General features: G+C 34.7%; 1 protein-coding gene across 2 annotated transcripts in view; it reads left to right on the forward strand.

Moving 5' to 3' along the window:
• LRRIQ3 (leucine rich repeats and IQ motif containing 3) overlaps nucleotides 1–19,549 on the forward strand; it is a 171,672-nt gene that overhangs the window by 102,156 nt on the left and 49,967 nt on the right. For both annotated transcript variants that reach the window (XM_023209437.1, XM_023209428.1), the window contains exon 6: nucleotides 10,848–10,977. In XM_023209437.1, coding sequence (XP_023065205.1) covers nucleotides 10,848–10,977 — 130 coding nt within the window. The remainder of the gene's footprint in view (nucleotides 1–10,847; nucleotides 10,978–19,549) is intronic.

A 19,549-nucleotide genomic window follows, 5' to 3' on the forward strand; every position in this document is an offset into this window, starting at 1 on the left:
CCTCAACTGAGTAAGGCAGGCCAACATTCAAATTCAGGAAATACAAAGAATGCCACAAAGATACTCCTTGAGAAGAGCAACTCCAAAACACATAAATGTCAGATTCAGCAAAGTTGAAATGAAGGAAAAAATGTTAAGGGCAGCCAGAGAGAAAGGTCAGCTTACCCACAAAGGGAAGCTGATCAGACTAACAGCAGATCTCTCAGCAGAAACTCTACAAACCAGAAGAGAGTGGAGGCCAATATTCAACATTCTTAAAGAAAAGAATTTTCAACCCAGAATTTCATATCCAGCCAAACTAAGTTTCATCAGTGAAGGATAAATAAAATCCTTTACAGACAAGCAAATGCTTAGAGATTTTGTCACCACCAGGCCTGCCCTCCAAGAGATCCTGAAGGAAGCACTAAACATGGAAAGGAACAACCGGTACCAGACATTGCAAAAGCATGCGAAAATGTAAAGAACATCGATGCTAGGAAGAAACTGCATCAACTAACAAGCAAAATAACCAGCTAATATCACAATGATAGGATGAAGTTCACACATAACAATATTAACCTTGAATATAAATGGACTAAATGGTCCAATTAAAAGACACAAACTGGCAAATTGGATAAAGAGTCAAGACCCATCAGTTTGCTGTATTCAGGAGACCCATCTCACATGCAGAGATACACATAGGCTCAAAATAAAGGGATGGAGGACAATCTGCCAAGCAAATGGAGAACAAAAAAAAGCAGGGGTTGCAATCCTAGTCTCTGATAAAACAGACTTTAAACCATCAAAGATCAAAAGAGACGGTGGCCATTGCATAATGGTAAAGGGATCAATTCAACAGGAAGAGCTAACTATCCTAACTATATATGCGCCCAATACAGGAGCACCCAGATTCATAAAGCAAGTCCGTAGAGACTTACAAAGAGACTTAGACTGCCATACAATAATAACAGGAGACTTCAACACTCCACTGGCAAACCAAATCCAGCAGCACATCAAAAAGCTTATCCACCATGATCAAGTGGGCTTCATCCCTGGGATGCAAGGCTGGTTCAATATATGCAAATCAATAAACGTAATCCAGCATATAAACAGAACCAAAGACAAAAACCACATGATTATCTCAATAGATGCAGAAAAGGCCTTTGACAAAATTCAACAGCCCTTCATGCTAAAAACTCTCAGTAAATTCAGTATTGATGGAATGTATCTCAAAATAATAAGAGCTATTTATAACAAACCCACATCCAATATCATGCTGAATGGGCAAAAACTGGAAGCATTCTGAAAACTGGCACAAGACAGGGATGCCCTGTCTCACCACTCCTATTCAACATAGTGTTGGAAGTTCTGGCTAGGGCAAACAGGCAAGAGAAAGAAATCAAAGGTATTCAGTTAGGAAAAGAAGAAGTCAAAATGTCCCTGTTTGGAGATGACATGATTGTATGTTTAGAAAACCCCATTGTCTCAGCCCAAAATCTCCTTAAGCTGATAAGCAACTTCAGCAAAGTCTGAAGATACAAAATCAGTGTGCAAAAATCACAAGCATTCTTATACACCAGTAACAAGCAGAGAGCCAAATCATGAATGAACTTCCATTCACAATTGCTTAAAAGAGAATGAAATACCTAGGAATCCAACTTACAATGGATGTAAAGGACCTCTTCAAGGAGAGCTACAAACCACTGCTCAGTGAAATAAAAGAGGACACAAACAAATGGAAGAACATTCCATGCTCATGGATAGGAAGAATCAATATCGTGCAAATGGCCATACTGCCCAAGGTAATCTATAGATTCAATGCCATTCCCATTAAGCTACCAATGACTTTCTTCACAGAATTGGAAAAAAACTGCTTTAAAGTTCATATCAAACCAGGACCACACATTGCCAAGACAATCCTAAGTCAAAAGAACAAAGCTGGAGGCATCTTGCTACCTGACTTCAAACTGTACTACAAGGCTACAGTAACCAAAACGCACGATACTGGTCCCAAAACAGAGAAATAGACCAATGGAACAGAACAGAGCCCTCAGAAATAATACCACACAGCTACAGCTATCTGATCTTTGACAAACCTGAGAAAAACAAGAAATGGGGAAAGGATTCCCTCTTCAATAAATGGTGCTGGGAAAATTGGCTAGCCATAAGTAGAAAGCTGAAACTGGATCCGTACCTTACTCCATATACAAAACTTAATTCAAGATGGATTAGAGACTTAAATGTTAGACCTAAAACCATAAAAATCCTAGAAGAAAACCTAGGTAATACCATTCAGGGCATAGACATGGGCAAGGACTTCATGTCTAAAACACCAAAAGCACGGCAACAAAAGCCATAATTGACAAATGGGTTATAATTAAACTAAAAAGCTTCTGCACAGCAAAAGAAACTACCATCAGAGTGAACAGGCAACCTACAGAATGGGAGAAAATTTTTGCAATCTACTTATCTGACAAAGGGCTAATATCCAGAACCTACAAAGAACTCAAACAAATCTATGAGAAAAAAACCAACAATCCCATCAAAAAGTGGGCAAAGGATATGAATAGACATTTCTCAAAAGAAGACATGCATACAGCCAACAGGCACATGAAAAAATGCTCGTCATCACTGGCCATCAGAGAAATGCAAATCAAAACCACAATGAGATACCATCTCACACCAGTTAGAATGGCAGTCATTAAAAAGTCAGGAAACAACAGGTGTTGGAGAGGATGTGGAGAAATAGGAACACTTTTACACTGTTGGTGGGATAGTAAACTGATTCAACCATTGTGGAAAACAGTATGGCAATTCCTCAAGGATCTAGAACTAGAAATGCCATATGACCCAGCGATCCCATTACCGGGTATATACCCAGAGGTATAAATCATGCTGCTATAAAGACACATGCACATGTATGTTTATTGTGGCACTATTCACAATAGCAAAGACTTGGAATTAACCCAGCTGTCCATCAGTGACAGACTGGATTAAGACAATGTGGCACATATCCACCATGGCATCCCATGCAGCCATAAAAAAGGGTGAGTTTGTGTCCTTTGTAGGGACATGGATGCAGCTGGAAACCATCATTCTCAGCAAACTACTGCAAGAACAGAAAACCAAACACCGCATGTTCTCACTCATAGGTGGGAACTGAACAATGAGATCACTTGGATTCTGGAAGGGGAACATCACACACCAGCGCCTATTATGGGGAGGGGGGAGGGGGGAGGGATGGCATTGGGAGTTATACCTGATGTAAATGACGAGTTGATGGGTGCAGCACACCAACATGGCACAAGTATACATATGTAACAAACCTGCACGTTGTGCACATGTACCCTAGAATTTAAAGTATAATAAAAAAAAATGCAGATCTTTATCAGGAGCTTAAGAATTTAGCTTATGCTTTCTACTATCTTTTTCTCACTTTCAATGCTTTTTTTCTTGTTTTCACATCTACATAGGGAAATAATCAGTAAATTATGAAATATTTTTAAAAAGACATAATTTAAATATTTACTAATAATAACTTTATGCCTGTGTCTAGTATTGTGCCATGGATATAGCTGGCATTCAATACATAGTTGTTGAATAATCAAATTTATCATCTTTTTTTGTTACTTGTGACTTGATAATGCAACAGATTGAAGAATACAATCAAAGTGGTGCAGAAATATCAAGATAAGTAAACCACAACCCCAGTCATCAGAGAGAGTAATTTTTACTAGGGGTGAGCAATGGACATAACTATGATATAAAGTAGAATGCAACAAATGCTTTGAACATTATAAACAATGATTAATTATTTAAGGAAGAGTTATATTCTGTTTAAAATGAGATCTTTAAAGATATAGAATTATTTTTAATCATTACTAATAATATGGTAGGTACCAGATAATGTAATCCATGTACTAGAAAAATTGGGTTGTGAATAGAATTGTATTGAAATGTAAATAAAAATTAATCAAATGCATTTTTGGAGAGATTTTCAAATAAAATGAAAACTGTATACTCTAAAATTTCCCCATGTCCTTTCTTTTACTTATTCTACCTAGTTTCAATTATTACAATACACAAACTAGCATTGTTTTTTCCTCAGTTTGAAACTATAACCTGCTCTAAAATCTCATGGGAGTTTGCAACACCTCTTTTTTACTCAATTCTACAAAAGTTGCTACCAGGTATCCACTGTAGTGTAGCTAAGAGTAGGCATCATTAATTTACACATTGGTGCCTCCAATCTTGGTAATGACAGACCTTAGACTATTAGACAGTTCTTGAACTAAGGGACCATAAGCTTTCTATTATCTTTTTTGTCATGTATTCTTAAAATGGACACTTGCAGCATAATATATTCAGGTGCCCCATTTCTCAGCTACTTTGTGTATGGAAGAGAAATGTCACATTTATTTTATTTATACAATATGTTTCCTGTGTTTATTTATCCAGGCCATTCTTTTTGGATTCTTTCCCATGTAGCAAGGGTATTCTCATTTCTAGTTCTCTCTCTTAAGATAAAGTAAGATTGGTATCAAATGCAGGGTAGTAGCAATTTTTCAAACAGCAATTAAACCTGCCAGTCACTTAAAGGGGTTATCTTTTTTAAGTAACTTTTTAGAGTTACTTTTTCGTAACTATTTCTGGTAAAACTTCATGTTAAACCATTTGAACCATGCCCCTTTCTCCATGGTTTTTCTTGTTAACCAGTACTTAAAGCAGAGTCCAAGTGCCACTCGATAGTTTACCCACTTTGAGGACAACCCTATTTACTTTCCATACTTGGATTGCTGTACACATTAACCTCCCCCTAAGATGAAGGCTTTGCTTACTACGTTAATGAAAGGCTGTGCTGCCAAACACTAGAGCTAACAATTTTCATTCAAACAAATAAGGGTGACTCTTTCTGTTTGTGTTTTAGTATAATCTCTTTGAATATTATCTGAAAGAGGTAAGATCTGGATTAGCACTCTGATTTGTATCATTCAAAATGTGAAAACAAAATTACAATTTTATAGAGCTCTAACTAAGCTACTTTGGGAAACTCAAACTAGGAAGGGTTGAAAATGCAACTTGAATTTGAAAGACAGCAAAGTTCAGTATAAAGTGTTTACTCTTGATCTAGAAATAAGATAGAGGCAATTGTTACCACTGCTAACACTCCTTAATTTTTAAAGATAAATCATTATCTCTCGGGAAAATAAATATCTAGTATAATAATCCATCTGACTTTTATAACCAGGTACTTATTTAATTTTTCAATTGTGGATAGCTCTATGGCTCCTCAGATAATCTATTCCAATTTTCAGTAATGCTCTGAGAAATTCTTATTATTATTAGATGAGATTTATTAATATACATTTGTCTTCCCCACTTCTATACCTATTATAGATTATTTTTTCTTAGCTTCTTCACTCTAAATTACATAAGGATGGCTCTTTTGTTGCTGTTTTGGTTTTTTTTTTGTGTGTGTGTGATGTAGAATCAACAGAACAGGTAGATAGATGTATCTGAGTAAAGATATAATTATTCTTTCCAGACGTTTATGTTTTTGATTTTGTGTGTGTGACAAATTGAGAAATTCATAAATTGATAGAGACAACAAAAAATTCACAGAATCTAAGACACCAAAAATTCAGAGAAACTAAATTCAGAGAATCACGATAAACAGTTTATAAAGAGATGCAAGAGTTGTGAAGGGTTGCTGAGTGAGAAGCTTTGGAGTAACAGAGAGATGTTAAAGAATTCAGGAAGAAAAGAAGAGAATGTTGAATGTGTTATTGGGCAAAGTCCTGTAGAAAATACAAGCTACACGTTTCTTTTAAAATTATTTCTGGTTGTTGGACTGTCTCCAAAGAATGGAGCTTTGTTTTACATCATATTGAACTGAAGTTTCTAAATCTCCACTCATTCCTTCTGCTATTTCTCTTTGGCTATATTCATTCAACATTTAACAAATAATTATTGAGTATCTACTGAGTGTCAGAGAACATTCTCAGCATTGAGTAAAAAAAGAAAAGCAAAGTCCTTACCCTCATGTATTCGATTGTAGGAAGAAAAAATAAATCTTAACCCATGTTAGCAAACAAAATTGTGATAAATTTTATAAATAAAACAAGTAGGATGTTGAGATAGAGAATAATAGGAGGAAGACTATTTTTCATAAGATTGTTATGGACGGTTTTCCTGAGGAGATAATATTTAAAGTCCTGAAGGAAAAGGAGCTAGCCATGCATATTATAGGAAGGAGAATGTTGCAGGCAGAAGAAAGATCTTACACAAGGACCTGAGGCATGCAATAGCTTATTTTGTTTGGGGTTTGTTCAAGGGACTGCATGAAATCTAGTATAGCAGGACTATAATGAACCAGGTCAACAATAGCATGAGATGAGCTTGGCTGTGTGGTCAGGAGCCATATTTTGATGATGTTCCATACCTCATAGAAAAGACTTAGCATCTTGAACAGTTGGAGGATTTAAAGCTAAAAGAGAAACATGATTGGATTTACATTTTGACAATGTAAATGTATATTATAAAAGCCAGGGTGAAGGCAGAGTCCAATAAGAGGTATTTGTGATTGACCAGAAATAGATGATTATAGCTGTAGAATGGAGAAGTAGCTGAAAATTTAGAGAAGGGAGCATATTTAAAATATATTTTGGAAATAACCTTGCCAAGATTTGCTGATAGCTTAGGCATAAGGTTTCAGAAGAAGGGTTAAAGAACAAATTCTAAGTATTTCTGAGTTGAAGAAAACTATTTTTTAGCAGTATTTTTCAAAATGAAAAAGATGGATAGTGGAGGAGATAGGGACCCTGAATCTCCCTTTATCTTTTCTCTATGCTGGACTTAACTATAGCCTATTTATATAGGGCTTACATTTACAATAATTCAGTAGGTAGGCTGCTTACTATTCATGTTCTAGGTTATCTGAAATCATCTGAAAATATGTTTTCCTGATCTGACATAGTTCTTCGGAAGTGAATATGGTAAAACTATTGCTTCTTCCATTCTCAACGAAATGCTTAATACAGCATAGGGTCACATCATAAATGAATTCCTAACTAATTTACTTTTAACTAAAATGTATTTTATAAATATAATATGTCTTATCACTCATGTTTTTAAATCACCATCATGTACCCCAGTGATTAAGTTTGTTTTGCTCAACTGCAGTATTTTTTTCTGTTTTACTTAATCTACTTAATTTACTCCAGGCTATTGACACTATCTTAGATTTTTGTTTGGTATTAATTGATTTTGTTTTTTTATTATTTCATTGGAAAATGTAGCAACCATTTATTTTATATTTTACTTCTCATTTATATAAACATTGACCAGAATGGAGCTGAAAACAGAACCATGTATCATGACATTAGATACCTCCCTTCGGCTTGGCATCATTTTATTAATCTTCAGTCTTTCATGGTCACTCAGCATTTCTGATCTCTATCTAAAAGTAATGAAAGATTTTATCAAACATACTGCTGAATACAGGTTTATCATGCCAAGGATATTTGAACCTGAATTAATTTTGACCATTATAAAAATGAAATTGCATCTGATATAATTAGCTTATTGTCAACTTATAATATTCCTTGATTATTATTCCTTTACTAAGTGCTACCAAATATCCTTAAAATATTTTCTGCAATTATTGAGGACCAGCGTTAAGTCTAAGGTAGGGTAGGTAATCGAATATACTTTCTGTTATCGAAAATGAGATCGTTATTAGATCATTCCCAGTCTTCTGATAACTTTTCCTTCTCTATGATCTCAAAGATCAATCAGTAAGTGCACACATTCTCTTTCCTTTCTTGCATTACATATAACAGAAAAGCCCATTTCTTTACTTTTGCAGCTTGTGTAAGCCTCACTTCCTTTAGAGGTTTAAATTTTTTGATCATCTTTCTATAGATTTGTTCCCCTGTCATATATATACCCTTTGTCATGAATTCTTCTTTTCTAAAAACATGTAAGGAAGTATTTTTATGAAACGTGACAAACAATGACAGCCAGATACATGAAAAAGGATAATTAGGAGAAATGAAGTAAATATGTTTCTAAAAGGAGCTAACTAGTGATCTGCTTAATTTCTGACCCTTTACATTTCATGAATCTATGAATTAACTGTATTTGTGATAGAGTTTGGATATCTCAAATTTGGCAGATTTTTGGAGGGAGAGTTCTCGTTTTTTTCAGGGCAATCTAAAGGTGTAAGTGCTAGTGGAAACAGGATCACTGAACATATTATTTTATCATGGGTAGGATAAAAGTGAGATATATAGAAGAAAGAAATGACACATTTCTGTGGTTCAAATGCAATTTGAGGTGATTTTCAACATGTGATGAATTGCATTGTTAGGAGTGAGAAACAGAAAGAAGTTTCCAAATAGAGCAAAATTCTTAGAAGTAGGAAAATGCAAGAGTGATGACGTAACATGAAGAGGACTTGCAGAAGAATTTGAGGCTGAAAAAGTATTTAGAGTTGTTGTTACAAACTGGATTGCAAAATAGTGCCACACATTGTATTTTGTCGTACTTATCTAATAGAAAAACCAAGGCCTAAATGAAAATAGAAGCAGCATTACTTAAAATTGTGTCATATTTTGACAATATGTTTTGGTATTGTGACTTCTTTAATTTTAATTATCCTTGGCAAGATTGAAAAATTTTTAAATGTAAAGAGAATATATGAGCTTAAAAGTCCTTATTTGTGTTTCCAGCGAAATGAGGTGATTTTATCACATAAAGAATGAAAAAACATTGTCTTGTGTAAGAGTTGATAAGTGAATAATTTTTAAATGAAAAATAAAAACAGGTTTATTCCAGGAACAGATGCTACTTAACACCTATAATGAGCATTAGAAAGCCCTTTCCCTATGAGTCACTGCTTGAAGACAAATTGTTTTTGATAAGTAAATTAGAGAATATCACATACAACATTTAAATAATAGAAACTCAGAAAATTGTAAATACAGGGGACTGAGGCGCATATCCAAGTGTCTTTTCTAAATTATCAAATAAAGGAGATTTGAACGGTTAACAGGTCAAAGTAGTGGGGGAAATGTGAGGATGAATTCTCTATTTCAAAATTCTGTCAGCTGTGACATGTCAGAGAGTTTACCTGACTTCCTTCTTCTTAAACAAACATGGTGCCATTCACTGAAACTAGGACTAAGAACTAATATATTTGGAGGAAAAAAATATGGTTTTGATTCTCTTGAGTATGAGATGTCCATGTGAAAGAGCTCAGTTTATGGTTGTTATGATTATTAAATGAGTTAATAGTCATAAAGAACTTCACAATGGCAAATGATAAGCACTATGAAATGTTCCAGAAACAAATACACAAAAGCAAATATACAAAAAGACCTCAGAAAGATCTATGTGAAAATAAATATTTGTGAGTCTTCAGAAGTTAGATCAGTGTTTCTTACCAAAGAAAGTATCATATGCCAAGAAAGTTTTTTAATATATAAACAAATACCCTCATCTAACCTTCTGAACTTTTTCTCTATGATAGAGACTATTGGTTGCCTACCAATACTCTTTTCTTCTACCATGGTAACGGGCCCAAATTTCATTCCAGGCAGCAAAACACCTAGCATTCCTTACCCTCCCCTTCATAGCGGGATATGGGGCCAATGAGATATTCAACGGAAGTTATTTGAAGAACCTCTGGAAAAGCTCCTTAAGATACATGGCCTGTGTCCTATTGTCATTTCCCTTTTCCTCCAACTTCTGACTGAAACGGTGTTTGGAGCTCTAGTAGCTATTTTGATTCATGCAAAAAGTTTGAGGTTAGTACCCATGCAGATACAGTAAGAGATGATAAAGGAATTTTGAAAGAGCCTTTGCCCCTGATAACTTGATGAAAGCTCCATAACAGTCCGGATGAACTGTGAAGAGGAAAGTAGATAACACTGTTACTAAAACATCCCACCCGGTTCACAGATATTATACAGTTACATTCCACAATGCCCCTGTTCCCCATGAAGCTCCTCTTCAATATTCTACTTGCTACTCTTCTTCCCACACATAGCTGATCCATTTGTCCCTTTTTTTTTTTTTTTTTTTTTTTTTTCTGAGATGGAGTCTCACTCTTTTGCCCAGGCTGGAGTACAATGGCTCAATCTCAGCTCACTGCAATCTCCACCTCCTGGGTTCAAGTGATCCCCCTGCCTTGGCCTACTGAGTAGCTGGGATTACAGGCATGCACCATCACACCTGGCTAATTTTCATATTTCTAGTAGAGACATGGTTTCGCCATGTTGACCAGGCTGAGCTCGAACTCCTGACCTCAGTTGATCCACCTGCCTTGGCCTCCCAAAGCGCTGGGGTTACAGGCATGAGCCCCTGCGCCTGGCCCATTTGTAGTTTTAAAACATGTGATAATTCTGGTCCCATTTCTCCCTTGCTTTCTTTCTGTGTTATTGTCCCTCCTTTTCCTCCTCCATGTTACTGCCTTTAAGTGCTCTGTGAAATAATTTTGTCCCTCCCTTTATTGCTCTTAATCTTCCTTCAGGCTTTCTGGGGAAAACTATCTTGCTTCTCTTTGTTTGTTCTTTATTTTCCCTCTTCCCTTGTTCCTTTTGTCATGGCACTCTCCTGGCAGGTCTCTCTTTCCCTCAATCTCTCTTACGGCATTGGCCAGTATTAGTAGAAAGACAGATTGTTAAAATTACACACAATGGAGTTTTAAAAATTTTTTTCTTAACCCTGCCTACCTCACAGGTTTTTGTTTTTGTATTTTAAATGAAAGTCAATCATGATAATGTATAATTCATGTGAGAACACTTGGAGAACTCTAAAACACATGAGATGTTATCATTGTCATTGCTTTTATTTTATTTTCACAGAATATATATTATCCTGTTGATTTAAAAACTTCCAGTGAACACAGAAAACATGTTTCCTCTATTTTATGTGAATTAAAACCAAAAGATCTTGGCATGAAATCAAAAACATCAAGACATCTCATTCAAAAAGGTTAGTTATATGAATGTTTAATTGGATTTAATAAATATATTTTGATGAAGAGTAAATAATGTAATTAGAAATTGGGCATGTTGATTGGCAAGTATAAATCCAAAAGTCTAATGAATTATGTGTTGAGACTTCTAGATAAAAAATCCATATCTTGGAGCAAATGAAGCCAGACACAAAAGAGTACATGTAATCCATGTATAAAAAGCTAAAAAATGATAATTATCTTCATAGGGGAGTAGTGAGTAGAAGAAATTACAGACAGGCGTCTAGGATTTTGATAATATTATTTCTTGATCTGTGTGATGGTTATACGAGTTGGAAGAATTCATCCAGCTATACACCTGTGATTTGTTCACTTTTCTCTATGTATTCTCTATTCCCATTAAAAATATTACAGCAATGTTAAAAAATTATATCTTATTCAATAGTTTCTAAATATACATATTCAGAAGGTTATTTTATGGATATCAAGAACCTCATTTGGGATAGAAGTTGGGAGTTATGAGACATTTTTTTTTAGCAAGAATCATTGAACTGATTGCTTTGTTACTGTATGACTATGTCAGCATTGTACCTCCTTCAGGAAATCTGTCCAGTATCAGAATAATTACTGCAAATTAGTTAAAATTTATAAGTTATTAAATTTCTTTCAGACTTTGGACATAATCATTTTTTGTTGAATGAAAATGCATATTGCCTTACATTATCACTGATAAAATTTTAGTTTTAAATGTGATCTTGTTTTTGTCTTACAAAATTTGTTCTGGTAAAATTTGTCATGATTAGATATGCTTTTCTTTATCTTTCACAGAAGAATCATAAAATCACCTTTGTAAAATTATTTGAAGGTCTTATTTTTCTCAAGGGCTTCTCCTCATTCTTAAATATTCAAATCTTTCTCTTTAAATCCCATGATGGTGTCTTTATCCCATTTGATTTTCTCTTCTTTGCAAATGAATTGGTCAAACTCTGTTAGTTCCTCATTGCCAGTGGCTTTATTTCATCAGTTCTCCATTTTTACACATGTACTAATTTAATAAAACTATCTTTTTTTTTTTTTTTTTTTAAAGAATAGACTGTTCAACTGTATTGAAGGCCAGTTGAAAAGACTTTGTGCGTGTGGTCTTTTGGTTTGTTTGTTTGTTTGTTTTAAAACTGTCTCACTCTGTCACCTAAGTTTGAGTGCAGTAGAGTGATTATAGCTCAGTGCACCCTCGACCCCCTGGGATCAAGCGATCCTCCACCTCAGCCTCCTAAGTCGCTGGGACTACAGGCATATGCCACCATGCACAGCTATCTTTTGGATTTCTTGTAGAGATGAAATTTCACCATGTTGCCCAGGCTGGTCTTGAACTTCTGAGCTCAGGCAATCAACTGCCTCAGCCTCCCAAACTGCTGGGATTATAAGCATGAGCCATCTCGCCTGGCCAAAAGTCTTGGAATATGAAAACTAAATAGTATTTGTTGAATCTGGAATATAGATACCAACGGTGGCCTTGACAAAAGCAAATTCAATGAAGTAGCAGAGAGAGGAACCATGTTGGAGAAGGTTAAGAGGGAATAGAAGTAAAGAAGTAAAAGCATTGACGATATTTAATGCTTTTGAGGTATTTTAAACTTTATGATTTTTATGCTGTCAATAATCTCAAGGCATTGAAAAAAGAAATCAACCTTCTGAGTCTCAAAAATTCTAAATTATGAGCCAAAGACATTTTTGGTGTTATCAATATTTTGTTATATTTATCCTTTGAAAATGTATTAAGTATATATAAATTGTAAAAGAACATTATGGTCAGAATATTTGAATAATCAGAATTTCATATCAAAAGTTAATTCTGGATATCATAAATTCTAGCTATTACTCCTGCCTTCTAAGGTAAAGGGAATTTGAGCAAATGACTGAGGATGAATTTTTTTTTTCAAAATGGTACAGTCTGCTAATAGGTACCTACTTCCAACTAGGCTAGATATCTCTTCATAATCAGAGCATAGATGTGAGCATAAATTGCCCCACAATATGGATCATCTCTCAGTAGACCTATTTCCTAGATACTATTACTCCTGAGCACTGATTATGTTTTCTTCTTTGTTCACAAGCCCAAATATGAAGAAATGTAAGAATGTGATAAAAAATTAATCTCTCTCAATTAAAAAAAATATATATATACATATGCATAAAAGCATTTTATTTATAATTTTAGGAGGTTCATGGGATCACCAAAGCCCATCTATGGTCCTTAAATTAGTTGGTAAGAACAAGAATCATATAATTTAACTAATACATGAGATTTTATACTGCCTCTAAAATCTCCAAGAAAAGCCTACCTCAGTAAGTAATGGGGTATTATCAATTACAAATCTTGCACATTTTTGTATCTTCATTCCTTGAGCTATTCCTAAACATTAGACATTATATAAGACTTACTTGAGATATATGCGATGCTTAATGTTTCTGATGGAGCATAGATTAGTTTGAGTGCTATTCATATCACCTATTACCGTAATTCCAACTTTTAGATATCATTCTTAAATACTGATATTTGTGTGGCTAACTATAATGGTGATAATCAAACTACCTATAAGAGTAATATATGATTTGTTAATTTTTAATTGGAAATAACATGTTATTCTATATATTTTCTAATGCTTATATTGTTAATATAAGGTCAGCCTGAATAATTAATATATTGCTGAGTGCTACAACTCCTATATGGGACCATATTATTCCATTTTCTCACCTAGACTTTCAAAGTTGGCAAAACTTTTTAAATGTTTATTAGGTAAATACACTAATGAATGGGACCCATGCTATTTGTACTATAACTACATGTCCCAGTTTGGCCCCAGAGAGTCTCAGTTTGTGCCTGTTGTCCTGGTGCATAACAGTGCCTTTCAGTCTTGAACTTGCTCCAGTCTAAATGACATGTTTATTGTTATACAAAACATATGTGCCTTACTTTTCCTTCTTCATAAATCAGTTTAACATTATTGGATTGTCAAATTAGAATGACACAAATCAAAGATCTTACCTCAGTATGAAACTGTACCAATAACATCAAGGATACAATCAAGAGACTCAAATGAAACAAGGAGACATCTGGGACATCAAGGGTAGCTTTCTAGGTCCTCTCTTCCCTTGAAGAACATGCACTTCTGACCCAGGAAAACGAAGTCCCTAGTGAGGATTATGAGTTTACTTCCAACAGAGGCAATTTTACATTACGAAGTATTTTCATTTTGTTTTCCAGAGTATTGTGTAGTTTATTGATATTTTCCAGGGAACACACCTCACAGACTCTGTTTATTTCACAGAAGCAATCCTGGCAAGTCACAGTGGCTCATGCCTGTAATCTCAGAGTTTTGGGAGGCCAAGATAGGAGGAACATTTGAGGTTTGCAGGATGCAGTGAGCTATTATCGTGCTATTGTACTTTAGCCTGAGTGACTTAGTGAGACCTTGTCACTAAAAAATTATATAACTATATATAACTAGATGGATGATAGATGGTAGTTATATATACATACAAGCAATTTACCTATCTAACAAACTATATATATAACTATAAAATTTGTACAGTTATATATATATGTGTGTGTGTGTGTATATATATGTGTGTGTGTATATATAGAGAGAGAGCAAAAACAAGGAATCAATTACATATATATTGATATATATATAAACAATCTTTAGCCAGGGTCCATCCTGCCAAAGGCATGCAATAGATAAGGTGTCTTTCTCCTGAAAAATAGAATTTGTCTATTTTTTCTGGAGTTCCAGTTGACATGGAGATTAGATTACTTCACAGTCTTCTTTTCTTCCTACAGGCCCCTCATTTTATAAAAAAAAAAAAAAAAATGAGTGGATTACTGGACAGATACTTTAACTCCTTCCTCCTACCCCTTCAACAGATTTTGAAATTGAGAGGTATTTTATTATGCTTAGATTTCTTTTTACTAAATCATAAGTTATTACTAAACAATTATATATATACATATATGTATCATTTTAAGTTCAGGGGTACATATGCAGGTTTATTACGTGAGTAAATTATATGTCACAGGGGTTTGGTGTACAGATTATTTCCTCACCCAGGTAAAAAGCATAGTGCCCAATACGTATTTTTTTGATCCTCTTCCTCTTGCCTCCCTCCACTCTCCAGTAGGGCCTAGTGTCTGTTGCTCCCTTCTTTGTATCCATATGTACTTGATGTTTAGCTCCCATTTATAAGTGAGATCCTGTGGTATTTGATTTTCTGTTCCTGCATTAGTTCACTTAGGATAATGGCCTCCAGCTCCATCCATCTTGCTGCAAAGAACATTATCTCATTATTTTGGGGGCTGCATAGTATTCAGTGTTGTTTATGTACCACATTTTAAAAATCCAGTCTACCACTGATGGGCATCTAGATTGATTACATGTCTTTGCTATTGAGAATAGTGCTGCGATGAACATGTGTACATGTGTCTTTGTGATAGAAACATTTATATTCCTTAGGGTATATGACCGATAGTGGGATTGCTAGACCAAATAGTAATTCTATTTTATTTCAGAAATCGCCAAACTGCTTCCCATAATGGGTGAACTAATTTATATTCCCATCAGCAGTGTATAAACCTTTTCTTTTCTCCACAATCTTGCATTATCTGTTGTTTTTTGACTTTTTATAACTATTCTGACTGATGTGAGATAGCATTTCATTGTGGTTTTGATTTGCATGTCTTTTTTTTTTTTTTTTTTTTTTGAGACGGAGTCTCGCTCGGTCACCCGGGCTGGAGTGCAGTGGCCGGATCTCAGCTCACTGCAACCTCCGCCTCCCAGGTTTACGCCATTCTCCTGCCTCAGCCTCCCGAGTAGCTGGGACTACAGGCGCCCGCCACCTCGCCCGGCTAGTTTTTTTGTATTTTTTAGTAGAGACGGGGTTTCATCGTGTTAGCCAGGATGGTCTCGATTTCCTGACCTCGTGATCTGCCCGTGTCGGCCACCCAAAGTGCTGGGATTACAGGCTTGAGCCACCGCGCCCGGCCTGATTTGCATTTCTTTAATGATTAGTGATATTAGATAAATATTTTCATCAGCCCTAAGCATTCAACATTCAACTAGGGCATATGAAATCCTACTGTCATGGAGCTTGCATATTGTTTTAATGATGATATTACAACTTTCAGTGGAAATTTTGGAAGATTATGAAGTTCAAAGTCTCCATGTACCTACTTGGAACTTGTGACTAAGGATAGATATTATACTGTCTCATTTATATTATCAAATAAATGGTAATTTACTTGTATGTGACATTTTAGCTGCTGCTTGCATTTGTTATAAATATTATCCAAAATTCCTGTTCTATTAATTAGCTAGTTTTTAATAATAGATGCTTTTATCATCTTTAACTTAAGGCCATTATTTCTCCTAACTTCTTTTTATAATGCTTATCCAAATTTTTTATTTTTCTCTATAAAAATGATATAACACTGTAGATCAGACATTTTAAAATAATGCTATACTTCATGAATACCTATTCCATTGGCTGCTGTAAGAAGCATTTTCAGTATTAAAAATTAACATACAAACTTCTTGATTTATACTGAAAAGATGTGGCAAACAAGGCTGAAATTGAAACCTTAAAAGTGTGTGTTCTGTTAGTGATTTTTAACCCTTTATGGTAAGTATACCTGGAGAATGGGCCAATCTTCTACAGCTATTTCAAAGTACCATTTATATTTCAGATGCAGTTATAAAGAAGTAAATTCAAATACTTTCCAGAAAATGCCAGCTGCTACATAAAAGATATTTCTGAGAAAAAAAACTGCTACTTCCTATTCAGAAAAAAAGGTCAAAAGTTTAATTATTTGAGGGTCATTGTATCATAGTGCCTGTGATCAGATTTATGCAGGATTTAGTTATTTTACCTTCATTATATACTTTTTCTTGCTCCAAATCCACTTATATCTGAAATGAAGACTCTAAAGGTGATTTTATGGTTTCCACTGAAACACATTACATTTTCTGTCTCCACCATTTTTCTTCCAAATTCATCCAATCTATCACATCTTTCTGATTTCAATCCACTTGTGCTTTATGCAATTTTAACAGTGCTTTCTTTTTTTTTTTTTTTTTTTTTTTTTAACCATTCTCCTAGATTGTTTGCTGGAATGACTGAATTTTAGTCTAGGATATAAAATAGTATCAACTAAATTACTTCAGATGAGCAATTAGAGCATACTAAAGCATATAAAACTAGAAATCTTTGCCACCAGATGTTAAATTAAAAGCAAACAAGCAAACAAACCAAAAATGTATTTTGTTTTTGTGTCTGTGTAATATTTCAAATTGCTTTTAAAATATTTTAAATGCTTTTACTACTGAGAACAGAGAGAAAGAAGGTGAAATTTAAATCAGATATGTTTGAATTTATTTTGTAATTTTAAGCACCAGTGCCATATATTCCATGTGCTCCCCTGCATTGCCCAGCTTCCCATGCAGGTATGTAAATATTATGTGGTCGGTCTCTCTACTTGACTGTGAGCAAAAGTAAAAGTGATCATTTCGGAGTGAAAGCAATTAAAAGCATCATTCTATTTCCCTGCTATGCAGATCTTAGAGGCCATATGTTCCATTAATATAGCTGCAAGGTCCTCCTGACCCACGTTATTTCTTAGATGAGAAATAAAGAAATCTTCACTGTGTTAAACTGTTGAGATTACAGGGTCTACCTGTGAGGGAAGTTAGGATTAATTATGCTATTAAATACAGAAATTAGTATCATAACAAAAAACATAAAATATGGCCTTATCTTTGTGATTAGTTATAGGAGATGAGAAAATTGATATCAGAAGCTGAAAAGATGGCAATCCAAGTTGTTTAGAGCAAAGAATGTCCCCATGATAACTTGGAAGGCAAACTATGTGCTTACTAATTTATGTCTCTAAGGGAAAAAGTTGGAAGACGGAATGTTGATTCTGTATGTTGGTTGTACTTGACTATGTTTGGCAAACTACCTTATAGCAAAAAGAGAGCTCAGAAAAGTAGCTGGTTTGCAAGACAAAATAAAAGAAAGTGAAGAGCTACAAAATTAGAGCCTTGCACTTTTGGAAAGCTGTCTGCTTCTAAATCACAAATAGTAAAACAATAAAATTAACAAATCTTTTAGACAAAGGCCCATACTTCTTAAATGAAAATGATGACTCACAGCACAGTTTAGATTAAGCATATGGGCTTCCCATCTATTATTCTAGATTTATAGTAACTTCCATTAAATTGCTAGTGAGTTGTGGGAAGAAATTAAGAAAAAAAAAAAAAGCAGATATGAAAACTACATATGACTCCAAAAGAATTTTGGGTGTAATCAACCACATATGGAACTCACAGAAGAAAATAGATCAGATATCTATAATTTTAAAGGAAAGATATTACCAGAGAACTTTAGCCTAAAATGCCTTTAAGCATTCAAGACTTAAATATACACTTGATCCCCTCATCTTCAGCACTAAAAAGTGCACTGAAAAAGCTTTTGTAGCCTCTGAGATAGGCAATTCCCTAATTCTCCACACCTTCAGAATGCAGGAAAACTCCACATGGAAAGCAGAATCAGGGACTAATTCAGGAACCACCTGTAACTGAAGGTAGGAGAAGTTCACAAAGTGTGTGCTTCCACCTGTGGTTAGTGTTTCCCTGTTCCACTTTTGTATATTTAATATGTATATGAATGGGTGGGGCAGAAGGCGGATGATTTCTCTTTTATTTCATAAGTCTCTGGACTAAAAACTTATCCAGACCTGATTGAGAGATACTGCACACAGAGATTCTGGACTTGATGGGATTTCAGTTGTCATTTTTTAGGAGTGTGTTCTACGTTTGGGGAAAAGGGATCAAAGGATCTTTGGTGACCTGTGACAATAATTTTGTTCTGACAAAGTATTCTACTTGTTTCTCTACGTTTTCTAGCTTTCCTTAAATTTAATTGGGGTGACATAATTTATTACTGGTTAATAAATTCTGACTCAAATTAAGTGTGTCAATTCTGGGCTAAGCACACCATTCTCTTTATTTCGTTGCTTTAGCGTCCCTAGAGAGCTTATGTTTCAGATGGTATAGCTACATTATGTACGAAGAATGCTACCCCCTCCCCCAGTTTAGGTTTGAATGAGCAAGAAATCAACTTTTGTTTTGTTAACCATTATGATCTTAGGTTTTGTCTGCCATCGTATCTAGTGTTAATTATCTTGACTAATATACTAACCATGGTGATGGACTTTTCTTATAATCAAATAGCTATAATAAAAGCATGTATTTCTTAAGTAGGCTATGAAAATTAAGTGAAAGAATGCATGGATAGCACTTGACATAAAGTGTAGCACATTTGTATACTTGATTGTCCAGTAAAATATCTAGCACAGAATAATTTTTTTTTTTTTTTTTTTTTTTTTATTATACTTTAAGTTCTAGGGTACATGTGCATAACGTGCAGGTTACATATATATACATGTGCCATGTTGGTGTGCTGCACCCATCAACTCGTCAGCACCCATCAATTCATCATTTATATCAGGTATAACTCCCCAATGCAATCCCTCCC

Source organism: Piliocolobus tephrosceles, chromosome 1, assembly GCF_002776525.5.
Source record: "Piliocolobus tephrosceles isolate RC106 chromosome 1, ASM277652v3, whole genome shotgun sequence".
NCBI lineage: Eukaryota > Metazoa > Chordata > Mammalia > Primates > Cercopithecidae > Piliocolobus > Piliocolobus tephrosceles.